Genomic DNA, 26,769 nt, shown 5'->3' with positions numbered 1-26,769 from the left:
GCTGAGCATGACCATGTTATTGTTTCAATCATTTTCTTTTAGCCAGTGAAGGAGAAATGTGTCTATACATGCATTACAATTGGCATGTGTAACCTGTATTTGTTATTCATTACAGGTATTAGTTCTATTTTCAACATGCAGTTGAGCATCCATGATTAACTTGCACACAAAAATGTATTTCATGGCATTCCGATGAGCACTACAACGCTGCTTTGGTATAAGACTACAGACAACAGTGTAAGAGAGAAGATACCTTTTTTGTGATTTGTGGGAAATATTTCCGTTTTGAAGTTCTGTGGGTGTCCAGCTGAAACCGGAGCCAAAATCAGTTTAATCTTATTCAGGTTGTTGAATAATTTCTTAAACAATTTAAGACAGAATGAGACCAGAGACGACGACAGAGGAAAAGGGAGAGAAAAAATTGAACATTCAGTGCCATACAGATGCTATTTAACACCACTGGGAAACTTATACGTCAATGAAATATGTTTTTCCAATTATGAGCTATATATAATTCCTAAAGGTGCAATTAAACCACAAGTGAAATCATTATTATTAAAAAGATATAAAGTGACGACACAGGTTAATAGAGATCTTGGAGTTTCTAGTATTTATAAAGTAATTTATGTAGTGCATAATTTATGAATACACAAGTTTGCAAATTTTGCCAACATTTGTTAGAAAACATTATTCCTTTTAATCTCAAGAGAGACAAGAAAACACTGCTGTGATCTTCAAACAGATGTCTGAAAATGAAATACATTTTTCGAGGTTCTTACTAATCACACCAAGGGAGATGCTTTCATATTCAGTTAGAACACCAGCGACTCATGATACAAACAAAACTGAAGCTATATATCAGAGCCAAAACAATAAGGGGATTTTTTATCAGCAACTTTCCTCTTTTGATTCCTGACTTTGACAGACGTGTGTGTGCAAAAAAAAAGAAGCGGGTCTATTGTCAGAGACAATCATTTCTGTTATCCAACTGGTTTCCTTCGATGCTGAAATGGTGACGCACTAAAATCACTTCCATTTCCACCAAAAGGACTTATCAGAGCATAAATGCGCCTGTGGCTTCCTTCCTGGCTAAATCCCAACCAGTTTCCAAGCTGGAGAAGAATTGCAGGAAAGGGGGAATAACACCCTACCAATAAGGAAAACCGCAATTCCAGCTAAACTGCAAAGATCAGGCAAACTGCGTGTCAAAATATAGACAGATGACATGAAATGACCCTGAAAAACACTCCTCTTAAATGGTAGAACAAACTGAAGAGGCCTGGCTTTAAAGAAGAATCAGACTTGCTAAATATGATGGTAAACAAAAATACCATTAAGCGACTGATTATAACATATGGAGAGAAAGAAAAAAAAAACAAGCACTCCATATACCACAATGAAGCTGTGTATTATTAATCAGACTACACCTCGCTCTAAGCTGTACATGATACTCCGTGGCCCTTAAAGGATTTCATATCAAGGTGTGTTTTCTTTCCATGTGCAAAATTAACCATCAATACAAGAGTCTTTTTTTTCCTTCAGACTTTATATTCATAAAATGCTTTCCATGTTTTTTTTTTTTCTTTTTTTTTCTTCTGTTTTTTCTTTTCTTTGAAGAACGTCGTTGACGCTGGGGAGCCGCTGGCCGGGGAGCTGGATCTACTAGTTTGATTACATCCAGCACTCTTAATTAAAGTTACACAGGTCTGAGTCAAAGGCTTTTTGACTGGTGTTGGTTTTTAAAGACATCTCGTCACGCCTCGCTTAGCATTGCGGTAATTTGCAGCCACTCCGATGTGTCCAAAAAACTCTTACTCTTTCTCTCCAGCTTAAGACCACACAGCCAATTTAAGCCTGGTACTTTTCAGAAACCGCCCTTAAAACATCAATCATAGAGAGCTGAGAGGCCTGTTAAGATTGGCGAGGTTGAGGTTTGAGAAGCAACGCTGAATTCTGATTAATTTCACATACCTGACAGGCAAAACATATTTAAGGAATTAAGACATATAATGGCAAATTTGGAAACATAAATGATGCAATAAAAACGTAGTCTTGAGAAAAATATCCCCATTCCTACAAAGTGAGTGATGAAACAGAATTAAACGCTGTTTTTTAATGGAAAGGTAGCAACTTAAAATCTTGGTAGGGGAAATAATTAACACTTACTACTGGATCCACAACATTTTAGAAAATGTAAATATTTCTGCCGTCATTTGGACATGAGTTCTTTTTTTCATTTATTTTTATTGTCTGAACTGTTCAGAGAAGCCGGTTTATCCAGACTTATCTGAAAAACCTGAAAAGCTGTTTTCACATCTGTCCATGTTCCAGATTAGTGTTTCAGACTTGTTTTGGGTTTTACTGAAAAACGTTATCCAGATCTGCTTCTCTGAACAGGCTCTTTACTTAGACAGTGAAGATGTGAGTTCAGGTAGTTACCTGGTGGGGCTACCATTCTCTGCCATTTTTGAAATAGGCATGTCTTGAGACAGTCCCGGGGGCTGAGGTTGTAGGTCTTGTGCCTTGACATGAGCTCCTGCATGGGCTCCAGGATGACACACAACTGCAAACACAACAGGACAAACAAAACGTTCAGTTAAAGTCAAGTTATTTAGCATTGGATGAGAGAACAGAAACGAAGGCCGTAAAGACACTGAGCTTGTTGCTTAATTAATCACCACACTGACTTTGAGTGATTCACTGTGCAGTAAATCTTGTTTTTTTATAGACACTATTAATAAAGTACCTTTGAAAAACACGTTTATTGTCAAGTGCTTTGGAAAGAAAGACAAGAAGACAGATAGAAAGATGGGCAGGATGATGCATTTCAATATGAGCAGCCATTGTTGAGCTGTTTACCTCACTCACAACAAAATGTGAATGACACACATATTCATGCACACATACTTGGACACACACATTTCTCTGGCTATTCTCTCCTTAAACACAACGAACAAACAGAACGGTCCTCCATTCCCACACTGTGCTCCAACAATATTCTCCAGTTAAAAGACCTTAAGTACAAAATTCAGTCTGGAGAAAACTGTAAATCTCTGGTGATCTGCAGTGAGAGGAACCAGGGGTCAGCCTGTCATCTTTAATACATCAGGCTTAGCTCATCCAGATAACATCTGGATAACATTACAAGCCGGTCAGCCCGCCTTCTTCAAAAGCAGCAACCATCCAGTTGTCAGTGCAGTCAGAGGACAGTGATTGGATAGTCACCGGCCCGTCTGCATTGGTGGACCAATGACAAGGCAACGCCGGGATCAAACTCCAGGCAACCTGCCCTGTTCATATCCTCTAACTGCATAAAGTTCTGCAGTTCCTCCCAAGCGTCTCTCTATCTTGAGGAAAACTTGCATTCTTTTACTGCAATGACCTGTTTTGTGAAGAATATCAACAATCAACAATCAATGTTTAGTTAAGAAAACTCATAAACTATAAAGAATATGCATCCTGGTGGTATAGCGGTTTAATATGTATACCATATACTGTGACTGTATGATTCCCAGTTGGATTAAGCTGTGGACCCTTGTGTAAGCCATCTTACCTCTCTTCCCTCCGCCATTCTGGGTTACCTCTCAACTGTCTATATATAAATTATACAAAATAAAATATGGGAACTTCTTAAAAAAAGCACAGCAAGCCTTTATAATCTTGTTTTTTTTTTTTCTTAGCCAGGAAGAACCTTGCATATGTGCTAAGAGGAGACTGTCCAGGGAAACTAGAGTTTTTATCATTTGTTCTAAAGCTGCAAAGGTAGTTGCAAGAAGTCATGGGGAGGAGGTCAAGGTGGATGGATGTGTGTAGCGAAGGATTCACACATTTTCTTCTACCAACAGTCAATGTTGGCTTCATTTGATGATGACAAAAATCTTATCTAACCTCAACCATGACCACAAGCTTTCGAGTACTGTAGTGTATCTTTTCCCAACTAAGTGAGACACCAGATGAGTAAAATGGACATGTGGGTAATTCACTGAGAAACATCCTATTGTGCTGTTTAGGTATGAGGACTTGTTGACCCCTTGGCAGCCATTACTGCCATCAGGTGTGCTGTGGAGTAGATCTGTTGTTGCTTCCACAGAGCACATCTCTTGTAAGAACTAGTGTCATACAAAAAGGAACAGATGTTCCTTTGACGCACTGCACAGGGAAGAACTGAGATCAGATTTCATTTGTGGTCACTCTGAACTTCAATCAGTTTCTGGACTGTAAAATCTACTCAGGAGAATCTACCTCAGAACAACTCAGTCCTACTGATCCAAGCTGATAGCTTTCCAAGTTAAACAACAAAATACACTGTCTGTCTTCTAGGATGAAACACTGATCTCTCTACCTGCTGGACAATAATGCCTGTGTCTTGTAAAACCATTAAAAATCACCATTTTCTTTTCATCATTTAAAAGTATTTTCTGATCTGACACCTATATGGGCACGCGACTTGGTTAACATCCTGATCATGGGAGATGAACAGCAGTCTCCTGTATCAAAGGACAGACTTTTTGTTAACCATCTGTCGTAGCACATTAATTGACCTACTAAAAACTGATCTGCAACTATACTGATAATCAAACAATCCTTTTAGCATTTTTCCACTGTATTTTGGCATTTTACAGCATAAACAATTAATCGAAAAATTAATCGGCAGATTGATAACAAAAGTAATTGTTAGTTGCAGCCTACATCCTCCTTTGTTTCCATAAAACAAGAGTCACGATTCCTTCAGTTCAGCCTTCAGTGGGCTTTGTTACTTGGATGTAAACATGTGTCCTTACTGGGAATTTGCTGAAATAACTGATGCTGTTGGTTTTTCTTTGGAGGGCAGTCTTGTTCCAAGATACACAATGTAAACACACCAAGAGTTGGTGAAGTGATTTTTGCACACAAAAGAACATATTAGAAACACACACAGTAACTATCATCTGATGTAAGCAACATAGCCATGGTATAGCTAACCAGGCAAGCAGTCTTTGTAGTTATTGTTAGTGTTTTGCAAACAGCGTGCTTTGAGGTCAAAACTATAACTTGCTCAAGGGCACTTTGACAGTCGTTACTGCGAGAAAAGAGACTGTTAATCATTCACTGCATGCTCAAATGATCTCATCTGACCTTGAGCATCCCACCACCTCTACATTTCTGATGTCAGTTCTAATCAGCATTCTCATCACCTCATAACACCTGGAATCCTTGCAAAAATGTTTTAGCATGATGGGTGTTCAAACCAGGGATGTTCACCAGTCAGAGGTTTTAAACTAGTCATTCTAACAACCACAGACTCAGCTGCTTACACCAAATTACCTACATAAACATAGTAATGTCTGCTGCTATTCCCTCTGTTTGAACGGCGGTGTTTTGATGCCACGCAGCTCGAGGTAAAGTGAACATCCCTGTAACAGACTAATCCCGTGTTCTCCTCTGATAGTTCCCTCCTGACACAGTAATATCCCTCCCCAGCTCAGCCAACAAGCCCTGGCTCTCAGCCTGAAAACAAGGGCTATTTTCAGGCTGAATAGTAGGAAGCCGGCAGCTCCAATACATGGAAAGGCTTAAATACTCCAAATGAAAAAAAAAAAAAAAAGAAAAAGAGAGAGAGTGTGTGTGTGTTTGTGAGAGTTAGAGAAAGGCCGGTTGTAACCCCTTAGCCAGGAAACTGTCAGTCTCTTTTGGAGGGACTGATAAACGCTGGGAAAGGCCTTTTCCAGAAACACATTACTGCCAGTTTAATGTGAGGAAAGGGTGTTTTTTACCTTGACACTCTATGATAACAGTCGGGAGAAAATATCATTTGCAAATTGTATGACGTGTTGAATAATAGTGACTACACAGCAGTGGTTCCCAAACTGGGGATCTGTATCTCCAGAAGGGGCAGCAAGATGATTACTGGAGAAGGGAATAAGAAAATCTAAATCTAAAAAAAAAAAAAAAAAAAAAAAAGATGACTTCAGACTTTCTTGTAATCTTTGCTTTGTTCTTGTGAAATGGTATAGTTTTATCTCTTTAGGCCTCAATATAGTTTCTAAATGATACTGCTAATTGAACTGTGAGCAATTTAATCAAATACATTGCTTCATATTAATGATAAAAAGCAAAAAAGGATGAGAACCACTGCTTTACAGGACACGGTAAGATCTCAATCTTTACCTGAGCCTTCAGTTCTTGCATCTTATTCCATAAAGCTGTAAAGCTCACGTTTAAAATGTAAATTCAATAAAATAAACTACTAGTAGTTTATGATGTTTTCATTATTACTGAAATGAAAGAAAATCTCAGAACAAGGCTGAATTCCTTGTTAAGAGGAATATTTTGTGTAGCATTTAAAATAAAACCACATTGTGCTCAGGGAAAGTCGACCAATTCCTAATTTACCAGACACATGAAGATTTATGTGGAATATTTCAGGTTTAGACCACTGACGCAGTGCGAGCAATTTCAACAAACTCTTCACAGACAAAGCTGCAACTGTCCACACACACACAAACAACCTAACCTCTTCCATAAAATGTGTTCTGTCAGGCAACAGAAAACAAGGTATGAGCCCTGTTTCATTGTTTTATTTTCTGAGTACTGACCGTCTGAATCGCGAAAAGAAAGAATGAACACAAGCTAAATCTTTAGTGTGTAGTTACAGATACTTGAATTATGTGTTTTCTCTTTCAGCAGCATTACAGTTGCTTTCTGCATAGAAAATCATTGTTATAGGAAAACAAAAACAGCCACCCTGCTCCCTCTCTCCCTCTCCCACTCTCTGTGTGTCTTTCTTCACTCAGTTATTATAAGCAGCGGAGGTGCCGTTCCCCGATTCGCGCGCCATTTCACAATTATGAGTCTCAACAGGGAGCGTTCATTAATGTTATGCTAATTTTCTGTATCCAATTAATTCTTCTCTCTCCCCGTCTCTCTCCCGCTCGCTGTTGTTCTCCCATTTGGAAAGTGTAGCTGTCAGTCAACTGTGGCATCGAAAAACACAAATAAAACCCTGTGAAATAATCACTAATGTATTCAGCCGGCTTATACTTCCTATTTCCGTAAATTATATTGCTGCGGTCAGGTAGAAAACATGTATATGCAAGGAGTAAAGAAGAAATAAGTGCTTATTTTTTGTTTTGATGCCATGCACTTTTGAAATTATACACTCAGGTTTCAAACGCCCAAGAGTCATAAAACGTTTTCTGCACATAAATAACAGCATAGGCTTTCAATTCCTGTAAGACAGAGAAAAAGAGTTACATTTACAGTCACGATATGACCTTAAATAAACTAAAGAGGGAGCATGTGAAACTAGAAAGACATCTGAAAATGAAACTCAAGTAAAACCTGAATATTCAAACACTAAACAGACCTGTAAATTTAAAATTTTGAATAAAACATTACAGGTTCATTGCAAGAACCATATTAACTATGACAAAAAGATTAATATTTTACATAATAAAAACAACTATATGCTGTCTAGACACATAAGTATAAGAGATTTAGTTTGAAAACATGAGTAACGTGAATAACCACATTTAAAAAATGGACAAGAATTGTTCCTCTGTTTGCATTAGGTGTGAGGAGATGAGAACAAAAATAAAAGCAGAATGACAGTCATAGACATCGCACACCCACACACAAAGACACACATATCCATACAGACACACACACAGTCTTTACCCTGAGGTAGTTGAGGGTGAAGTTGGTCAAACCCATGCGAGTTATGTTTTTGGACAGTTGTTCCAGCACCTGAGGGTCTTGTGCCTAAAGTCAGAAGCAGAGAAATGAAAATAAAGAAAAAGTTACACACACATTTATATATATATATATATACACATATGACATATCTATATTTCGTTATGTTTGCATTCAACTGACTACAACTAAACAAATTATCTACGGGCAATTAGGCTAATTGGCGTTCATCGGATATGCACAATCGACACATTCACACCCTCAAGTCATAAATGCAACTACTTAACATTGTTATTGCAGTTGCTATTAATCTGAATGGAAGTATTTCTGGCCTTCATTTCACGCTATTGTCAAACTGTAGGCTAATTAATCAATATTACTTTGTCAACCCATTTAATTTCACACATTTTCAATTTCTTATCTTGACTGAATTTGATGATGTTGGTGAATGTTCATATACATGGTCTGGGCTGCAAGGAAAACTAATTTAATATTGTGAAATTAGTGAAAAACCAGTCAAAAATATGTAGATAGAACACACCCTTCCATTTTATGCAATGTGCTTATAGTTTATGTGGAAGCATAAATAGCTACAGAGTGATGTGATCAAGTTGACAGTTGCATTATTCACACAGACCACCATCTTCAAATTCATTCAAAAACTTGAAAAACAAAAAGCACTGAATCAATTAATTGTTTGTAAAATAGGACATGTATGGAAAGCTTGTGGTTATACAGTATGTGTAGAAGAATAAATCTTAAAATAACAACAAAGCAAAAAAAAAAGAAAAGAAAAGAAAAGCCAAGATGGCAATTATAGGATGGCACCTGATTAAAAAAAAACTCTCATGAAGATGATGATTATTCACTAAGCTTGTTTGCAGAATAAGCAGTCAAACCATAAAAAGCTGTAGGTATTGACAGAGCAAAACATAGCCCAGACTGAGCTGAAGCAGTGAGCACACTTGCATTCACTGCCTCATGAAAAATGCATAATTCTATCTCCAGTCGCATCTCTGTGTGGAGAAAGTCAAGAGGAAAGCGAGGGAGTCCTTCTGTACCGTCAGCAGACCAACATGAGTGACAGGAGAATTGAACTAGTGTGCATTATTGGCAGCCCGCAGATCAGAATCTGAATTACTTTACTCATCAAGTGGAATTAGGCTAAACGTAGTGTACAGGAATTTGTCTTGGCAGCAGTGGCGCAGGGCTGTATCAACAATTTGTAGAAGTACGAGTAAATACTGGCACATATGGTGCAGGGACAACAGAGACACTCAGTTCAAGAGGCCAAAGACAGACAAACAACAGAGTGCAAACTGCAGAAAGAACACATTCAGAATTCAAGATGCATGGCAGTGGTCCAAATAAGAAGTTTAAACAGTGAAGACAATGTCGGTGGGCATCTAGAGTGTATGCATCAAGCCTAATGCAAGAAGTCAGGATGCTGCTCAGCAGTGCTGCAGCGTAATCTGCAGAAGTACTGTACTTAAGCACAACTTAGACATAGTTTTATTCCATACGAGTTACCATTTTATGAAGGATACTTTCTGCTGTAAAACAGGTTCTAGTTACCTTACAGATAAAGATTCTACATACAAAGCAAATTATGAGCTTATAAAATATCACAATTTGTTAAATTAAGCAGCTAGGTACATTTATATTTATTTATTGTATTTATTTACTTGTATAAAAATAATGCAGGGCATTATATTGTATATGCTTTTCTTTGTAGCTGCTACTACTGATGTGTTGATGTGTTTACCATAGCAGCTGTTCCATCTGTACCATGCTGTATTATTTGTAACTGTTTGTCTCATATTTTACTGTCATAAATTTTAATGTATATTTACATTCTGGGTTGAGATCTACACAACTGCTCTACCTTATGTGCGTGTACAAGAGATGTGTACGCATTTGTGTGCTGGTGGTTGGGAGGGGCTGTAGCAGATGTTAGGGAGGGAGACACATAGGACATATCACTTGAAATGATGTGCAGCGTCTGCAGGGTATTTATACTTTCTTTTTGTTGTTCTATCTTTGTGCATTTTGCATTGTCTTTGTGTATTTTTTGCATTTCCGACCAAGTTAATTTCCAGAGTTGCAGTATATTTAATAAAGAAGAATTTTGAGGTACCAGTACTTCCACTTCCATTACTCCCATTTATATCAACTCTGTATTTAAGCTCTGTTTAGGCCTTAATTTATCTGTGATGGAGCAGTGACTCTCAGACCAGAATATTTTGTGGAAAATAATAACTTGATAATCATTGACTTCAATACAGATGAACTTCTGAAGTCAGCATCTAGTGGACGTTAAAGGAACTGCAGAACTTTGGCTCTGACTTCAACACTGAGCTGTGATGGTTTTGCACATTTTTACATAAGAACTGAACTGGACGTTTGAAATTGCTTCTGTTATGAAGCTTAAAATTCATAAACTTAATTGGCATAGCATCACTGAACTGTACATGCATAACACATAGGGATGTGGTACATGGGCTGTGCTTCGAGTCCTGGCCATTATTTGAGCCTATAGTTGAGAAATTAGGGTAAAATACTTTATTTCACAAGCAAGGCAGCCAGTGAAGGAGAAATTTCAGCTTTTCATAGCACATATTCATGTGCTCTACTTAGCATTTATAAGCAGTATATAAACATTTAATAAATGGTTAATAACACACTATAGTGTAGTTTAAGCATTAAGTGTTGATTAATGTATTTTATAACAACTGGAACTTCTCCTGTAAGCACCCAGGAGTCAAGGCTGGTGTATAAACACATAAACAGCTGTAATAATTTCAAATATGTTTTCACTGAATAAATTATATTTGCTGACAAATACTGTACATTAGTAAAAACAAAAAAATGTCCTTATATCTGATTACAACTGCATTATAGTATGCTTTATTTAATGCATTTTTGTTTCCTGTAAACACCTACTCTGGCTTTTTATCCTAATCACATGTAGTAGGTCCTGTATATGTTCAGCTGAAAGTCACCTTTCTTTATAGTAATTGAAATAAATGTTGCTCCTGAAGTTCTGCTTAATTATTTCAATACTTTTAGTCAATAATGGATAAAATCACTTATAGGTCCATTCTTTACAAACTTCTACACACTAACATAAGAACAAACTTTATTTCTTTTCCAAACAGTTCCTCATGAGTGACGGTAAAAAAAAAAAAAAAAAAAGCACAGCAGTGGTTCAGCTCACATCAGAAAGTGGGCCCTCCACAGTGGCTACATCTGTACTGCTATCTGCAGTTTCATCTTCCCTATTCTGCCTCCCATGCGTCTGTATCTGCTTTCATTAGTCCAGGCAGCGATCAAAAGAGCGAACTCACACTCGCACACAAATCACTGAAGATCTGGCCAGGACCCACAATACCCCACAATATCCCACTCTCTAGGAATTAGTGTGAATACCCACAGGGGCCAATTTATTGGTGAGTGAAATTCATATGAAGATTTGGCCAAAAAAGAAGCTAGTTATACAAGCCAAGCTGCCTCTTACACACCTTTAGCTCCATGGGGGTAAATAGAAATTGTTGAAGGAAAAAAAATCAAAAATTTTTTTTAACAAGCAAATGGGAAGAAATGCATACATAGCAACTGTATGGCATATCACACTGAGAAGAAAAACCTATGAAAGAGCACTTTTATTATTGCTGTACATAATATTTGTTATAGTAATAACATTTTTTTAAAGTAAAGATTCATTATGGCTTTTTAAAAAATGATAGCACATTTAAGAGGTGTGCTTGTGCAATATTTGGCACCTGGTGCGCAAGAGGAACTGCTGCAAATGTAACGATAAAAAAACGAAGAAAAATGTTTTGTGGTGTCTCACAGGCTACACCGCTGATGGATTTTGTCACTGAAGCTTTAATTAATGACCATCGTGAGCGCAATGGACGCTTGCTCCCACTTCTCTTCCAGTTAATCACCTAATAATTTTTCACAGGAATTTCATCATTTCTTAGTCCATCATAGCCCAGTGCACAAGACCAACAGTGCTAGTATATAAAGACAAGGCCTTAAGCTGGGACTCATTTTACTTTGTATACTCTGAAATAAAAACATGAGGAGGGATGCAGTTGGTCTAACTACTGTGATTGTACAAGATTTTTTTTTAACTTAACCTAACTACGTACAGTTGTCTCATTCAAAGTGGTTCATAGTTTATCAAACTGATTAAATTTTCATTGTGCACAGGAGATGATACTTTATAATACTTTTATTATATTATTATACTACTATCATTATTATTAAGAGATGTTAATTGAACGAACAAGACACAAATTCAATTCCTCATCACATTAAAATGAGACTTGAGCTGTGTGAAGTGTTATAGAAATGTTAATAGGTCAGATCCAGACCTAAGACCTAAGATGGTTTTGTGACTTTTATGTAACAGCCACTTGGGCACTTATTCAGACATGAGACTGAATTGTACAACTGCCATCGCATTTACGTAAAGAGGCGTACGTCTGAAAGGGCTGAGGAGAGTTTTGTAGCCTTTAGGCATTTGACACTTATAAAAGGACAATTGTATAGTGTGGGGCCAGTGTGATTATATGCAGAATCTGGCTACCTTTATTCATGAAAATATGTTTTGAAGTGAAACTATACAATAGCACAGTTTCAGTTCAAAATCATTAGAAAACAGAAAACCTTCAGCTAGCTCTAGCTACACTCCACAGCTCCAGTGACTAAATGTGTGTTACACTTAGTGGAATTAAGCAGATTATTCATTCGACCTTGTTTTTTTTTTTCCTCTCTCCTTTTTCAGACAAGGGCCCTTTTTTATCCTCAGTGGCCTTTGATGTCTGCAAATAAATTGGTTTGCAAAAATCCCTCCAAACTGCTTTGTTGGCGTTTAAATTTCATATGCTCATGAATAGCTTCTAAAAAGTGTCTTGGCAGAGAGTGGAGACCCTCGTTAGGATTCAAAGAGTGACACCAAAACCGGGCAGATCGGGGTGTCTTTTTGTCGCGTTTTAATGATGTCACACTCACGTGCATGGCCAGGATGCTGCGGGGGATGAGCTCTCGGTACTGCCGGATGGTAAAGTGCCACGTCTTGATTCTCATCAGATCATCAAAGGCAAACTCCAGTATCAAACGACCCTCTGTACAAACCTGGACAAAGATCACATAGTTAGTGTTATTTTACGTTTCTCCTCAGCCTGATATCTCTTTCAGTAATCTTTAACCGGCTGGCAGGCAACCGTCAGCTGATTTGGACGCAGACAAAAAAGGAATCAGCGTTTATTGGCCAGGCGTGATTTTGATAAAAAACGCTGGAAGGGTTTCGTCTTTGTTTTGGAATTTGTTCAAGGACTTTGTAGCATGGAGTGAGCTATTATGCTCCCAATATTTACTCTGCTCGCTTCCCTCATTCAGAGCATCTGTCCTTGGGCCTCTCAACCATCCAGCTATTTCTAAAATGTGAAAATAAATGTAATCTGGAGAGGGGTGTGTTTACGCCAGAGACAAAAGAACTTCAGGTCAGAGAGAGTTGCCAATTAGGAGGGACGAGAGAGAGGGAGAGAAGGAGAGAGAGGAGTAGGAGAGAGGGAGAGAGAGAGAGATGGAGGACGACAGAGAGAGAAACAGTAAGGGGGAAAAAAAAAACATTTTTTCGCCCCTTTAGCTGAATTCAGCGCTTGCCGGGGCCCTTGCGCTTCTCCAGTATTTTGTTGCTGTGACAACCAGGGAGAGAGAGAAACGGAGAGACAGACAGGGAGAGGGGAAAAAAAAATCAGCTGATTAGTTGGCATGGCAACGGCAAAGATGTAATCCCACCAGACACACTCTAATCAATGCCCCCAGCGCAGATGGTCTCCTGAGGATCAACAAGAAAGAGGCTAGCGGCCATACTGCATCACCCCCCCACCCCCCGCCAACCCCAAAGCCTCCCACCCCCTACACCCCAAACCCACCTACTCCTGCTGTCACGTGCTCCACTACTAACTCCAACGCACTCGGTGAAAAAAAAAAAAACTAAAAAAATAAAATAAATAAATAAATAAATAGAAGCTCAACTACTCAAAAAAAAAGCCCTGAATGCAGAGCTGCTTCTCTGCTGTGTTGAATGAAAATGTGGATACTGTATAATGTTCTCACTCGTTGTGCAGCGGTGCGTTTCCTGAGTTATTCAACAGAGATTACAATAAGTACGTACAGAGAGACTTTTATTCCACAATAAAATATCTCCCACATAAAAAAAAGTGACACCTATGATTATTATTATTATTATTAGCAATAATAATAATAAAAGTCTAACTGGAACAAATGGCAGCAACTTTTGAAAGACAGATTTTTTTTATTAATATACCCAACATACAAAAAGATTGTGTATGGACACCACCACCCCACCTATTTGTTTTAACACTTCACATTTCAACATTTCACGATAACACACTTGAGCCTTGTCCTCATGTTACACTATTTTACTACTGCTTTGGGTGCATTTGGTACATTTAACACTGTAATGAATTGCACTAACTCACATCTAACTTACATAACTAAACAATAAAACTACATAACCAGTTTATTATTGTTATAGTAATTTTATATTAGATTGTATGCTATGTCATGAAATGCTTTTCTATTTCTATTATATGCATAATATGCACTCAGTTACCAGGTTCTCTCTCATTCATTTAATTTTACTTCTTCTGATAACAGACACTGTTCTGGAAATTAACACATTCAGTGACACAACTCAGTGCTGATACAGTGGTTTTACATGCAAACACACACTGTGTGGTCTGATATTGGGCTTGTCTGAGCTTGATAAGTGTGGATTAGACAAAAGCAATGTTTGGAAATAATCCTTGGTGTTTAATGGACAATGAAAATGGTTTTTATTTTATTTATTTTTTATTTACTCTAATTCCAGCAGCAGTTTGTCCAACAGCTGTCCTAGGAGTTCAGACTGAAAGTGACAGGATGCATCATGACTTGAAACACCCCCAAATGAAAATAACGTCTTTCCAAGAACTCAACCTGTGCAACCATCGCTGTCCACTGGAAACTATGCATCTCAAAATTTGGTGATGTTTGGTTATTCAGATAAACAGAAGGATTAAATGCTCCTTTATGTGTTGAGGAAATTTTCCTACTTCTTAAGACAAATAAATCGTTTAAAACCCACTGGATTATCTAAAAAACAGCAATGTCACAAAGATAATAACAGAACTATTTTTCTTAGCTCATGAAAAGCTGACATTTTGTAGAAACATGGTTTTCACTGGACAGCAGCATGACTTTTATGAGTATTAGAGTTTATTAAAAGAAGCTGTAAAAACCACAGATATTCAATATGCTTCAAAAGAAAGTGCAATTAAGACTAAAAACATGAAAACCACATTTTCATACAGGAACAACCCATACATATTCTCGATATCCTCACTCTAAAATTATCATCATTGACCCCCAGGTGTATAAGTAAGCATGTTGTAATTAATCTACGAGTACTCAAATTGCTGTTGAACGGTGACAAAAAAAACATACAACTGCAACTTTTTCTTGTCCTCCTTGAAATGAAATATATCATGGTCATTATGCAGTGGATGAGCTTTATGCCCCTTGGGCTGCTAAAACCTATTAAAAGACAAAATACTTAGGCATGTATGAGGAAGTAAGTTATTCTTTACATCATTCCTGAGAATGTGCTTTTTGTAGATTTATGGTATTTACCCACCAGCAGTGAAATAACTTGAATTGTGTTTACTAGTGAGCCAGTGTCTTCTGATGCTTTCCAGGTGCTGTAGCCTACAGTGAAACAACGCTGCACTATTGATTTCTCTTTCCATAGTGCCAACTGTGTCTTTAGCATTGCCTCCACTATTGCTCTTACTTCCCTCTGCAAGCTCTCTGCCTCTCTGTAACCAATAAATAAATTGGCAAACAGCCTAAATCAGAACCAGAATAAGAATCGCTTTAATTGCCAAGTGCAATAAATGTGCAGGAATCTGTCTTAGCAGCACTGGTGCAGAGATATATTAACCACAAATGCAACCAAGGCAGCCTTTTCCACAGATTCCAGTGGAGATTCAATCATACAAAGCTATTTATTTCTCCACAGTGAAAGCCAGCTGGTTAAAATATAATATTTCTCACAATGGCTGCAACTAATTTTTTTTTTTTTTTGGCTAAACAGTGTTCCCTTATGAAAACTAAAACGAGGAAAATCCCCTTGAATTAAAAAGTGGTCCATTAAATGGTACAGCCCCTCACAGAGAGTCCTCATTGATTTAAGAGCAGGGTCATAAATCTTCCACACAACGGGGCTGAGATCAGGGGATCTCCGGCTCAAAAGAGCAAGAAAGAATAACAGCGTCCTGCTGCTGAGACACTATTCAATACTGTACCCTAACATGACAATCAATTAACAGCAGAGGAGCTGAAGGTCATTAAATTGATTATTATGAGCATTCGAAACTGTCTCTGGTGAATATAAATGGGTTCAAAGTTGACTAAATATCCTCAATTATAGCAACAAGGTGCTGGCATGCCTTAAATAACTCAACACGGCCCTCTATCGATACAGATAGAGGAGTCTGACAATAATATTAAGATCACAGCTTTTACTCTTATATATGTTATTGTACATATGAATAAGTGAAGTGTGCTACTGTGAATATGTTTAGTTACAGCAAACAAAGGGTTATAACTAATAAAAGGAGATCACTGTAATGCCAACATAAATATAACAGAATATCTAAAATTATAGACAAATGTGGTAAAGTGACAATTCATTCATAACATGCCTGAAATTTGAAGAAACTACTGACTAAAATCCAAGCAAAGCCCAGAAAAACACACACTGTTGATAACACATCCACTAGTCAATTTCTCACAAAAACCAACAAAAAAAAAGCAAAAAACAAAAAACAATCCACTCAGGGAATTAAATTCACTTCAGCTGCGATCACTGTGTCACGAACTCGCCTTTTGCTCTGTACTCGCCTCCCAGCATGCAGAAACCCCCAACTGGGCACCGGTAACAAGGGCCGTGCCCCCCGAGCTAATACACGCCGGTCAGGGAAAGCAAGGCCTGCTGGGTAGTGAACAGAAGTGCCGGGATAACAGGGGCGGCTGTGAGGTTGGAGGCTTTTGGTCAAATTGGCACCCTGTGTCACCTTGTCAACACCTCACCGCCCTGTGAACCCGCACACATTGTCTACCAGCACCTGGAGAACACCGCCCACTCTTAGTACCCTGCTAACCCCGCCCATTCGTTAGTCTGCAGCACCCCAGCGGTGAGCAATGACACAGAGATGGAGGGAGTGCATGAACACAACACATGAAACTGCGCTGAGCGCCTTTATAATCTGTGCCCTTTTATATTTCTTCAGTGTTTGCATCATTACCGTCACCTTCAATTTTTAAACTGTATCTCCTCTTATCATATATATTCTTTTACTTATGTTTTTCACTGATGTTGTTTGTCTTTAGCAATCTGCTAATTATTTGCTGTCTTTGTTTAGGGAACCTCGTACAGCCTGCTTTGACAATGCTATACCTCAGTATACTAGAAATAATTTCAATTTATTACAGCTTGAGTCTTATTTTTGTATCGTTCCTCTCAATGATGATAGCATTGCAGTCACCAGGTTTATTGTTGGGATCTGCAAACATGGCAATATCATTGTAATTAAGTTCAGCAGGACATTAAACTCGGGTGATGATCAGACACACTGTACAGATTATCTACCTGTGGTTCCTGAAGTGGGTGCTGCGGTACCCTGGGATGCCTTAAGGACAGACATTTTTCTATACTGTTTCAGCTCACATTTAAATTAAGCACAAGTTTACTCAAACTATGTTTTCAAACAAATCAATATGGATGAAATTGATAAAATATTTATTAACTATAAAGACCATATTAAAAACCCTGTTAAATATGAAACTGGAGACATGATAGGTTATGGTTTCTGGTTTCCCCCCATCTACTGTGTATCTGCAACAAGCTGCTGCATACAACAGGCTTTACATGGATATACTGTATACTGTTGTATTGAATTGGTTTTCATCGTAATGCTACACACCCTCTGGAACATGAGTTTTCCAGATGCACAGTGAGATATATCGAAACAGCTGGTTTTATTCCTTGTCACTGTAAATATCGCTCAAAGAAAAACTCATACATGTTGAAAGATCTCTATGAACAGGTGCCCTGATTTTTTTTTTAAGTTTTGGAACAACTTATTTAAAATACCTGATAGGGAAGTAAGACTGAAACTGAGAAAACCTGAAACAGCAACAATAACCCTTTATTGCACAGGAGAATTGTGTGAAAGCACAACTATGGAAAGAACAACAGGTCACTATTGTAATAAACTGTGAATTGAAATGATGACAGTTTAGTTTTACTGTTATCCAAATTAGCTTGGGCACCTCTCAAGAGAAGCTCACATTACTGTAAAGCTTACAGTGTAGGAAACATGGAAGTACAGGCTTACCATACTAGTTAAAATTTGTACTGTATATAGTTTTTCATATGGGTAATTTATTGATTGCTTATTGTACGATGATGAGCTGTTACCTAGATCTCAGCATGTAACTTAGTGACACTACAGTGTTGTAATTATGAAAAATAATGGCTAAAACTACTGAAATAAGACCCAAGTTGTAATAAAGCAGAATTATTCTTCAAATGTGCTCATGCCAATAAAGAAAATTTGAATTAGAAATTTTGAAAAGGAAAGAGAGATAGAAGGAGCGAGACAAGCAAAGAAAAAGACAGATACAGACAGTGAGAGAGAGAGAGAGAGAGAGAGAGAGAGATTGGGAGAGCAAGAGAGCGAGCTGGGAGCTGGGGATGATTTCTCTAGGGATGAAGGATGCGAGCGTGTGTGTGTGTTGAGGGTGTGGGGGGGTAGAGAAGAAGAAGAGGGGAGGATGAGAGAGCGGTGGAGTAGAGAGCAAGAGGAGAATGAGTGAGTCAGGCAGAGGAATGAGAGAGAGAGAGAGAGAGAGAGAGAGGAGAGAGAGGAGGAGGAGGAGGAGGAGGGGGGTGGTGGAGGAGGATGGGGGGAGGATGAGGGTGGTGGTGGTGGTGGTTGAGGAAAGCGAGGCGAGGCAGAGCTGATTGAGATTCGGGCCTCCAGAGCTGCAGGCTCGCTGCTGCTGGGAGCTCAGGGAGAACACGCTCAGTTATTGGAATTCTTTTTTTTTTTTTTTCTAATGAATTAATTCTTCTCATCCAATTTAGGTGAAGATGAAAAGAGAGCAGCGTTGCGAGCATCAAATTTAGCTTTTTGTTGACCGGGCCTGGACAATTCTGTTTCTGCTTCTGTTCGGTTAATATCGGACACTAGTAATATATTATGTTTTTTTTTTCCTTCTTTTTGGGGAGCCTTGTTTACAAAAAACCAAACAACAGCAACATCAAAAGACGTTTCCTGTGCGTGTTATTGTGGATGTTTCATACTCATTTACTAATATGATAACACAAAGAGCCCCCACCCCCCCCCCCCCACCCCCCTTCCACCTACACCCATTTACACATGCCCAACCCCCACCCAACCACCGACCACTGCATGAATACAAAATCACCTCCCCTCAAAATGTACAGAAATGGTGACGACCTCAGGATCCCCCTCGATGCAAACTCACATGTAGGCAGTCATGCGTGTAAACACAGACGGTGATGATGGTAAGATTTGACTTTGCTAAATAAAGATCCTGCACTACACTACCCAAAAAAAGTTTTAGCTGTGTAAATGATCACATTTCCTCAGGGATGTGCATCAAAATGTGAAGTGTTACAGCCAAAGATGCACTGAAATAAAAATCACATTTTCTAAAATCCAGTCATATGTATCTGTTAATTGCCCAGTTATCTGTGTTTTTATATCAAAATCCCTCTCTTTTCTCTTCCTGTAAAACTTATTTTTTTGATGACTCATCTTGAAGTCAGGGGTGTGTACATAATTTATCTAATAAGATGTGAATTTGGAGTGACTAGCTAACCCTGCTCATCATATAAAACCACATCTCATAAAGAGTTATTTTGTGGATCAGAGATGTGTGTTCGGATGTCAGTTGGAGAAAACTTGCCTTACGTTTTCCAAACAATTTGTTTGGTGTATAATGTCTGTGGGTGAGGAGGGTGTGGGTGGAGGCCAGCAGTCCTCTACAGCTCCATACTACAGAGTATTTGCTGGTCTAATCAAATCTAAAACTCTTTAATGATTATACCCTATCCACATATTCCCTTTCACTTGGAAATGCATCACATTTGGTTGATAAAGATGCTCTAACTTCCACTTCACTGACTTTAACAGATTTTTTTTGTTAATAAAGTTAGAGCAGAAGTAGAACCCAACAGATACAAAATGTTGATATTAGCTTATTGCAGATATTCAGCATCAGTGTACATGACAACTGATAAGTAACAAGAAATATCTTGAAATTTCAATTTATTTTTCAACTTCGAAAATGTCCCTGCTTTAATGACCAATTTTAAGGGTTACTTATCAAAAACGTCTCTGTAGGTTATGAGCTTAGGTAAAGAAAGAAATCAGCCAATACGACGTGATTAGATTTTATGCTTTAAAAATATCCTGAAAAACTAACATTTTTCAGGCTCTGGAGTGAATCACTTGGTACTGACACATCTGTGTCAAATCATTTAGTCTGATTCAGTCTTAATTATTACGACTGAATCAAGAGGGGGAAAAAAAAATCTGCAAGATGGGTAAAATAAAATTTTTGCTGGTGCCGTTTTCCCTTTTATGAGAAATTTTCTCAAACTGAGATTCACTATCTAAAAGCAAGACAGGAAAAGGTAAATCACTGCCCTATTGTTAAGGGAAATGGCACCTGATTTCAAGAAATTCTTGAATTAAGTTCATTTGTATTGAAAACTAGTAAGATAATCTTAACCCAAAAAGGTTTCTTTTCAGAAAATAAGATTTTAGATCTCAATAAAAGACAAAATTACTTGCTAAAATGGAGATTTTTTTCACTGTGATGTTTTTTTAATTCCCTTTTTAGTCTCGCAGCCCTTGGCAGGTCAGCTAAAAAGTTAATTTCAGACTCTGCACACTACACACACACTTAGAGTGTGTGTGTAGTGAGTGCATACTGTCAAGTCCTGAAAACAAGAGGGTGTATAGCTGTTTAATGTCAGAACAATCTGGTCCGGTGCTGTAGCTCAGGGTTCATGGTACAGGGAACATGGAATCCCTTTAGCTCGGCTGCTCTGCGCTGACAAGGTATCTGGCCCCAGATTCATTTAGAGAGTCAGCAGAAGAACACTAAGAGTCAGCTAGCCATCTGGATCAGACTGTGGTGAAGCAGATATTCACTCCAGCTCACAGGGGGATTCTCTCCCCAAAGACAAAAGCAGATGAGCTCAGCTTTCGTGCTTTCAGAAGACCTCTGTGTCAGGTTTGGATTATCTCACCTGTGCAATTTGTGTTTCCTCTGCTTTTCTTGCTTCTGCCTGTGCGTTACCTACACTGCAAACTAAACCATACTCTTCAAAGATCTTGTTCATGTCCCCCTAGCATTGCCTTTGGAGAACCTGAGGGCTTAAGAACCAGCTGACATCTTTAACAGGAGAAATGCTGGTGGATTTGAGGGTCTAGGAGCAGGCCAAAATGATAATAAGTGAAAAGGGTAAATATGAGTATGTGTGACATTTCCCTGCATGAATTCTAAAATCTAAACAGTTGTTACTGCAGATACTTAGCCTAGGCATTTTTAAGATGAGAAATTATGTGGTTAGAAATTAACATAATTGACTGTAGTAAGGTTTTCTTTTGAAATTCTACATGAAATCCTAAGTTGTAGTTATTATATCTGTTTTTACTGCCTTACAGAGCAACTTAACACCCTGTTTCACTTTTGTTAGACTCATACACACAAGCACAAAAATGTTTTTTTTGAGCCTAGAGGGCAGAATTACTCGGTTTTCTCTGAAAAAGGGGAAAAAAAACTTGTGTTGTAATGAACACAATAGAATGGGACAAGAATCATTTGAAAGCGTAAAAGTGACTGTATAGCCAACTTACTAACTCAAAAAGGTGTTAAGCTACTCTTTAAAGATAATTAAACTGCAATGCAGTCGTGCTGAGAGAGATCCACTCCTTCAGAAATCAAAAACAGACATTTTAGATGTATATAAACAAAGGAGTAATATGTAATTCTATAATTCATTCAGCTAACAGATAAAGACTTTCTCATATCTGACAGGACAGCCAACAGGTGTGACTTGGAAACACAGGAGCAAAATGAAAGAGGGGAGAAAAAAAAAAGAATCAAAGGTTGTAAATGGATTTGATCTTTAACCAGTTAAACACCTCGTCTGGTCCATTATCATAGCTTGTGATCAATTATTCATGGTGGGAGAAGCTCGGGGGTCAGGTGTTACCTTTGTAAACATTGGCTTCCCGTGCTGGGTGACCATGGTGCACTGATCACAGTCCAGGGTGATGCAGGAGTTGTGGAAGGACTCCTTGGAGTGTTTGAGGATGTAGTGGAGCTCGGTCACCCCTCCCTCAAACACTGTGCTGAAATAACGTGGGATCAACGTCCGGCCGATCGCTGCAGGGAGACAAAAAGAGAGGGCAGAGCTGCTAAATATAGAAGGAGACCAAACGTGAAATGATGTGGAGAGAAGATACTCGGCTTAATGGCCAACAGACAAGAGAGACCAGGGTGACAGCATAAAATACTGCCACTCATATAGTACCAATAATAGACTAGAATGGTGCAACTGCATATAACTACAGGCAGCTACTAGTGTCAGTATGATATGTGAGCTTCAGTATAAAAACTAAAATGATTTTTCAAACCTTTGAAGAAATAGTTTGGCCAGCTGTTTCTTGCTGCTTTGAGTCTTTTTGCTAACCTAAGCTAGTCGCCTCTTGACTCCAGCACTAGACTTAACTCACAGACATTAGAGTGGTATTGATATTCTCTTCTAGCTCTCAGCAATAAAGTGAATAACATAGTTCCCAAAACAGTGAACTTTCCATTAATTCTGAGTAAAATAAAGTTCTATTTCTACAAAAACCTCAAGGATTCAATGAGTGAATTCAAATGTCTCAAATGTTAAATGCTATCTAAACAAAAGAGGCGTACAAGAACTTTCCTTTAATTAAATTGGCATAACTGTGATTTAAATCCAAAACTGTTTAAACAAAGAAAAAGTACAAAAGAGTGTGAATCTGAGAAGGCACTCAGTACCAGACTTCAGTCCTAAACAATTTTCAATATTCACAATGATTTGATACTGAGAACTGAGTTTTTAAAACCCAGGCCAAATATGATTTTTTAAAAATAGTAATATAAGTCATTTTATTTATTGTACCATTAAATTTGGTTCTATTGTATTTATTAAATGAAACAATCATGGCACAGATAGCAAATTTTAGTTAAATTCAGGTTAATAAAAATGAAAGATTAAAGAGAACACGATCCAAAATGATAAAAGTGGTAGTCTGTGTCCTAAGAAAAGCATAACACCAAAGAAACTGCTTGACAAGGACATCTGCTTCAGATTCATTAATCAAGATAAACATTTTATTGGCTGTCAAAAGCCCTTTGGAGGAGTTAGAAACTGATCAGATGCTCAAATGAATGAAACTGATTAAATATTTGAGAGCAAAGATGTTCTGTTTTTCCTATCTGACCCCTTTTCTATCATACAAAATCATTCTCCAAACACAGGAGAGACTGTTTTGATGCTGTCTATTGATTTGACTTTAACCTCTGTGCTCATTACAACTGGATGCATGTAGCACTGCCAATGAATGAGTCTGAGCTTTATACCCAATTGAACTTTCTAAGTTTCTCTGGATGAGAACATCTGCTACATCCTTAAAACATACATGTAAAACGTCCAAATTTAGAATAGAGCATGCATCATTCATATTCTCCCCTTATCCAGTCTCATTAAAAGCAATAATCCCACACAAATCATGTACAGTATTTTTAGCAGTGCCGTAGTAATCATGAGAAATCTGAATGAACTCGCTGCTTAATGTATGCTATCGCGCAGCAGCCGTCGCTCTGATTGTGGTCAATTTATGAATCAAGATTCTCGATGCAACAGGCACATTCCAGATCTGGAGAAATTATTGGATTGTCCTGAAACCTATTGATTCACTGAGTACCGAACACTGGGCTGCCTTCAGGAAAGCTGTTCACCCTCCAAGAAATACCCAAATCCTTTACTCTTTGATGGAGTCTGATTTTTCCTTGAAACAAGTGTCAAATAAATCTTCCAGAGCAGAGAGGTAAGTTCAGCTCTTTCTAACACATCTGAAGATTAAAGATTTTCTTGGAACAACTGACAATATCATGAATTTCAGCCTCTCAATCCACTTCTTCCATGATATGACACTTCATATAACACACTCACTTTTGAATATTCCTCAAATGAGTGAGACTGCACGGGAAAAGGCAAAGTGTTTTCACAGAATAATATGATTCCATGACTGAGTTTAGTATTAAACTGAATTATTAAGATGGACAACTTCTGCAGAGCAAACTTTCTGGAGAAGCCTAAAGAGACAATGAACAGGCTGCATGATGAAAACTGGAGGAGGAGTCAGGGAGGGAGAAATTGTCTTCAGTGTTTTATAGCCCTCAGGCTTCGTCTGGTTTCCATCTCCTCTGTGTTAGCTGGCTTCAAGAAGAAGAATGGATGATACACAGAGAGAGGCTAACATTTCCCATTACATTATGGATTCACTGTGATGGCATGCGAGATACAGATTCCTGAATACTTGGATGGGTTTTTTTAGTGTGAAATAATGTCCAGAACTGCTGTTGATCCTCAGCTTTTAACTTTCAGTTACACAAATTAACAGTACCTTTTGTTAATAGACTACTGTCTGGTAGTTTGGTTAAAACAAAAATGAAATTTCCCACAGGAGCCTCCTCATTAAGGGTTTCGAAACCGTTTTTGACAAAACAAAACTCTGTCTTTAACAGCAACATCATCGCGCCTAAATTTCAGCTCTGCGGCTTACAGGTTCTTTTGTCTTAGAGCTCCTTGTTCCTCTGCAACATCAGTGAAAATCCCACTCTACCTCCCCTCTAAGAACCTGAAATCCTGCTACAGGTCTTCTACCCATCAGACTGGAGTGCAGAAAGTCCAGTCCTTTATATACTGGAGATCCCTATATCATCAGGGATTTAGACAACAATCAATTTAAGATGCTTTAACTGTTCTCTTAACTATAGTGTATACTATAAAAATGTCTAGTATAAACATACTATCACTTAATCCTACAAAATGATTCTTGTGTCACTTGTTTTAAAGAAAAGACTGCAACTGCTATTTTATTTCATTAGAATTTTGTATGATTCTGTATATTATTTTCTTCATTAATTGGTCAATTGTCTGGACAATTAAATGTCAAAAATACAGCCTCACTGATACCAGTCCAAGCTCACATCTCCAAACTTCAAGGAAATTCAATTCACTTTAACAAGGACTAAGAAAACCAGCAAATATTCACACTTGAGGCACTTCTTCTGAATATATGAACTAAAAGTATTACACAATAATCAAAACTGTTGTTGAATCTATAATCAACTAATTGTTGATTGGCTCTAAAGAGAAGTACGATTTCCGTCAATTCTTCATTACATGACTTGTTAAGATGGACATTTTGTGTGGGCACAGCTTTATTTCAGCCCTTGGAAGAAAGGAGTCGAAAGCGAAAAATTAGATGTTAATGCATAGGATTTACTCAGAATATAAAGCAAGACTGTCTTCAGTGAACTTAATATGTAGATCAGGGATTCTACGCAGCACCGACAGAGAACAGCTGCGTCAAACAGCTCTCATTTGGGACAAAAAATATTCAGCCTCTTCTAGAAAGTGCAGAGCTCAGTATTGCAGTTTGTGTTACTTGTTGAGCAGCTGTGCAGACTCAATCTGCAGAACGGCCCATACCATCACCAAGACCACACGTTAGGCAGAACGTTTTCCTTAAAAAGCCTGTTTTTCCAAGGCTTTATTTCTCCAGCTATATGATTTCTGCTGAACACATACTCTCACATTTTCAGCACCACCCTGCATCACACTTGTGCACACATACACGCCTGTGAGCTGCATTGCAACCACAGGCTTCATCCAAACATCGCCGGGCAGTTCCACTTGAGTGACTTGACTTGCTCAACGGCAGAGCCAGAAGTTACTGGAGGGGAAAGTGCTACTCATTCACTCAGGTGCACAGGGGATCTGAACCAGCAACTGTCTGATAGTTTTACCCCTGGCTGAAAACTTTCACTGTCGCTTTTTCTAAATATTCAGATCCCATCTGAGTTTTCTTTTGAATATTATTGAGTTTTCCAATTTACTTGTTATGCCATCTTGTGGCCGTACTTTAAAAATAGGTAGGTGGGGACTTCCTGCTTCAGGTATCAGTGAGAAAATAAAATGCAATCCAGGTGGTCCATGAGTACAGTGTTTTGCAATAATATAAGACAGGACTTAACAACTTGGAAAGATAGCATGGACAGCACTGTTTGTTTTTGTTTTTTTTTTCCTCAATGCTAATGACGAAAACAGTAGAAATACAACATTTACGTTGCGAAGTCCTCACATTTCACATTTCATTCTGGTAAATTTGGGCCAGGTACAACTTTTTTTGTTGGACAAACCTGTATTTTGTTTTTTGTTTTGTTTTCTGGAGCCTTCTGTATTGCCATCCTGCTGCATCATCAGAATGGCCTCATTCAAATAAATGATGGGGCTGCATTGTTTTATGCAGGGCTGAATGTCAGTCTGAATGATGCCTAAATCAGTGATTCCTAGTCAGAGGTACTTGGGCTCATGGGAGAACTTTTGCAGTAACCAGGGGGTAAAAAGACAAAGATTTTGGAGTAGTTTGGCAAATCTGATTTGGTTGGTTTATAAAAACACATCAGCACATTTGGGTTCAGGAGGATAAGGAGGATTTAGTGAGGCTGATCTTTAGTAAATTTATGTCAACAATAACCAATAAATGACCAGTTATAGGCTGTTGAATAGTCCCACCAACCAATACTTTATACCTTTGTTTAGTTTCTTTTTAGCATCATTGGTTCAACTGGGAATCAAATCTGTAATCC

The 26,769-nt window shown here is 38.1% G+C and overlaps 1 protein-coding gene across 4 annotated transcripts in view; it reads right to left on the bottom strand.

Moving 5' to 3' along the window:
• Positions 1-26,769, bottom strand: part of ldb2a (LIM domain binding 2a) — an 85,306-nt gene that overhangs the window by 8,635 nt on the left and 49,902 nt on the right. For all 4 annotated transcript variants that reach the window (XM_041048759.1, XM_041048760.1, XM_041048761.1 and 1 more), the window contains exons 3-7: positions 22,070-22,242; positions 12,694-12,816; positions 7,657-7,740; positions 2,440-2,563; positions 254-307 (exon numbers count right to left, since the gene is read on the bottom strand). In XM_041048759.1, coding sequence (XP_040904693.1) covers positions 254-307; positions 2,440-2,563; positions 7,657-7,740; positions 12,694-12,816; positions 22,070-22,242 — 558 coding nt within the window. The remainder of the gene's footprint in view (positions 1-253; positions 308-2,439; positions 2,564-7,656; positions 7,741-12,693; positions 12,817-22,069; positions 22,243-26,769) is intronic.

The sequence above is a fragment of the Toxotes jaculatrix genome, chromosome 10 (genome assembly GCF_017976425.1).
Source record: "Toxotes jaculatrix isolate fToxJac2 chromosome 10, fToxJac2.pri, whole genome shotgun sequence".
Classification (NCBI taxonomy): Eukaryota; Metazoa; Chordata; class Actinopteri; family Toxotidae; genus Toxotes; species Toxotes jaculatrix.
Note: the sequence above shows the minus strand (reverse complement) of the source record. Positions and strands in the feature narration are given on the sequence as shown.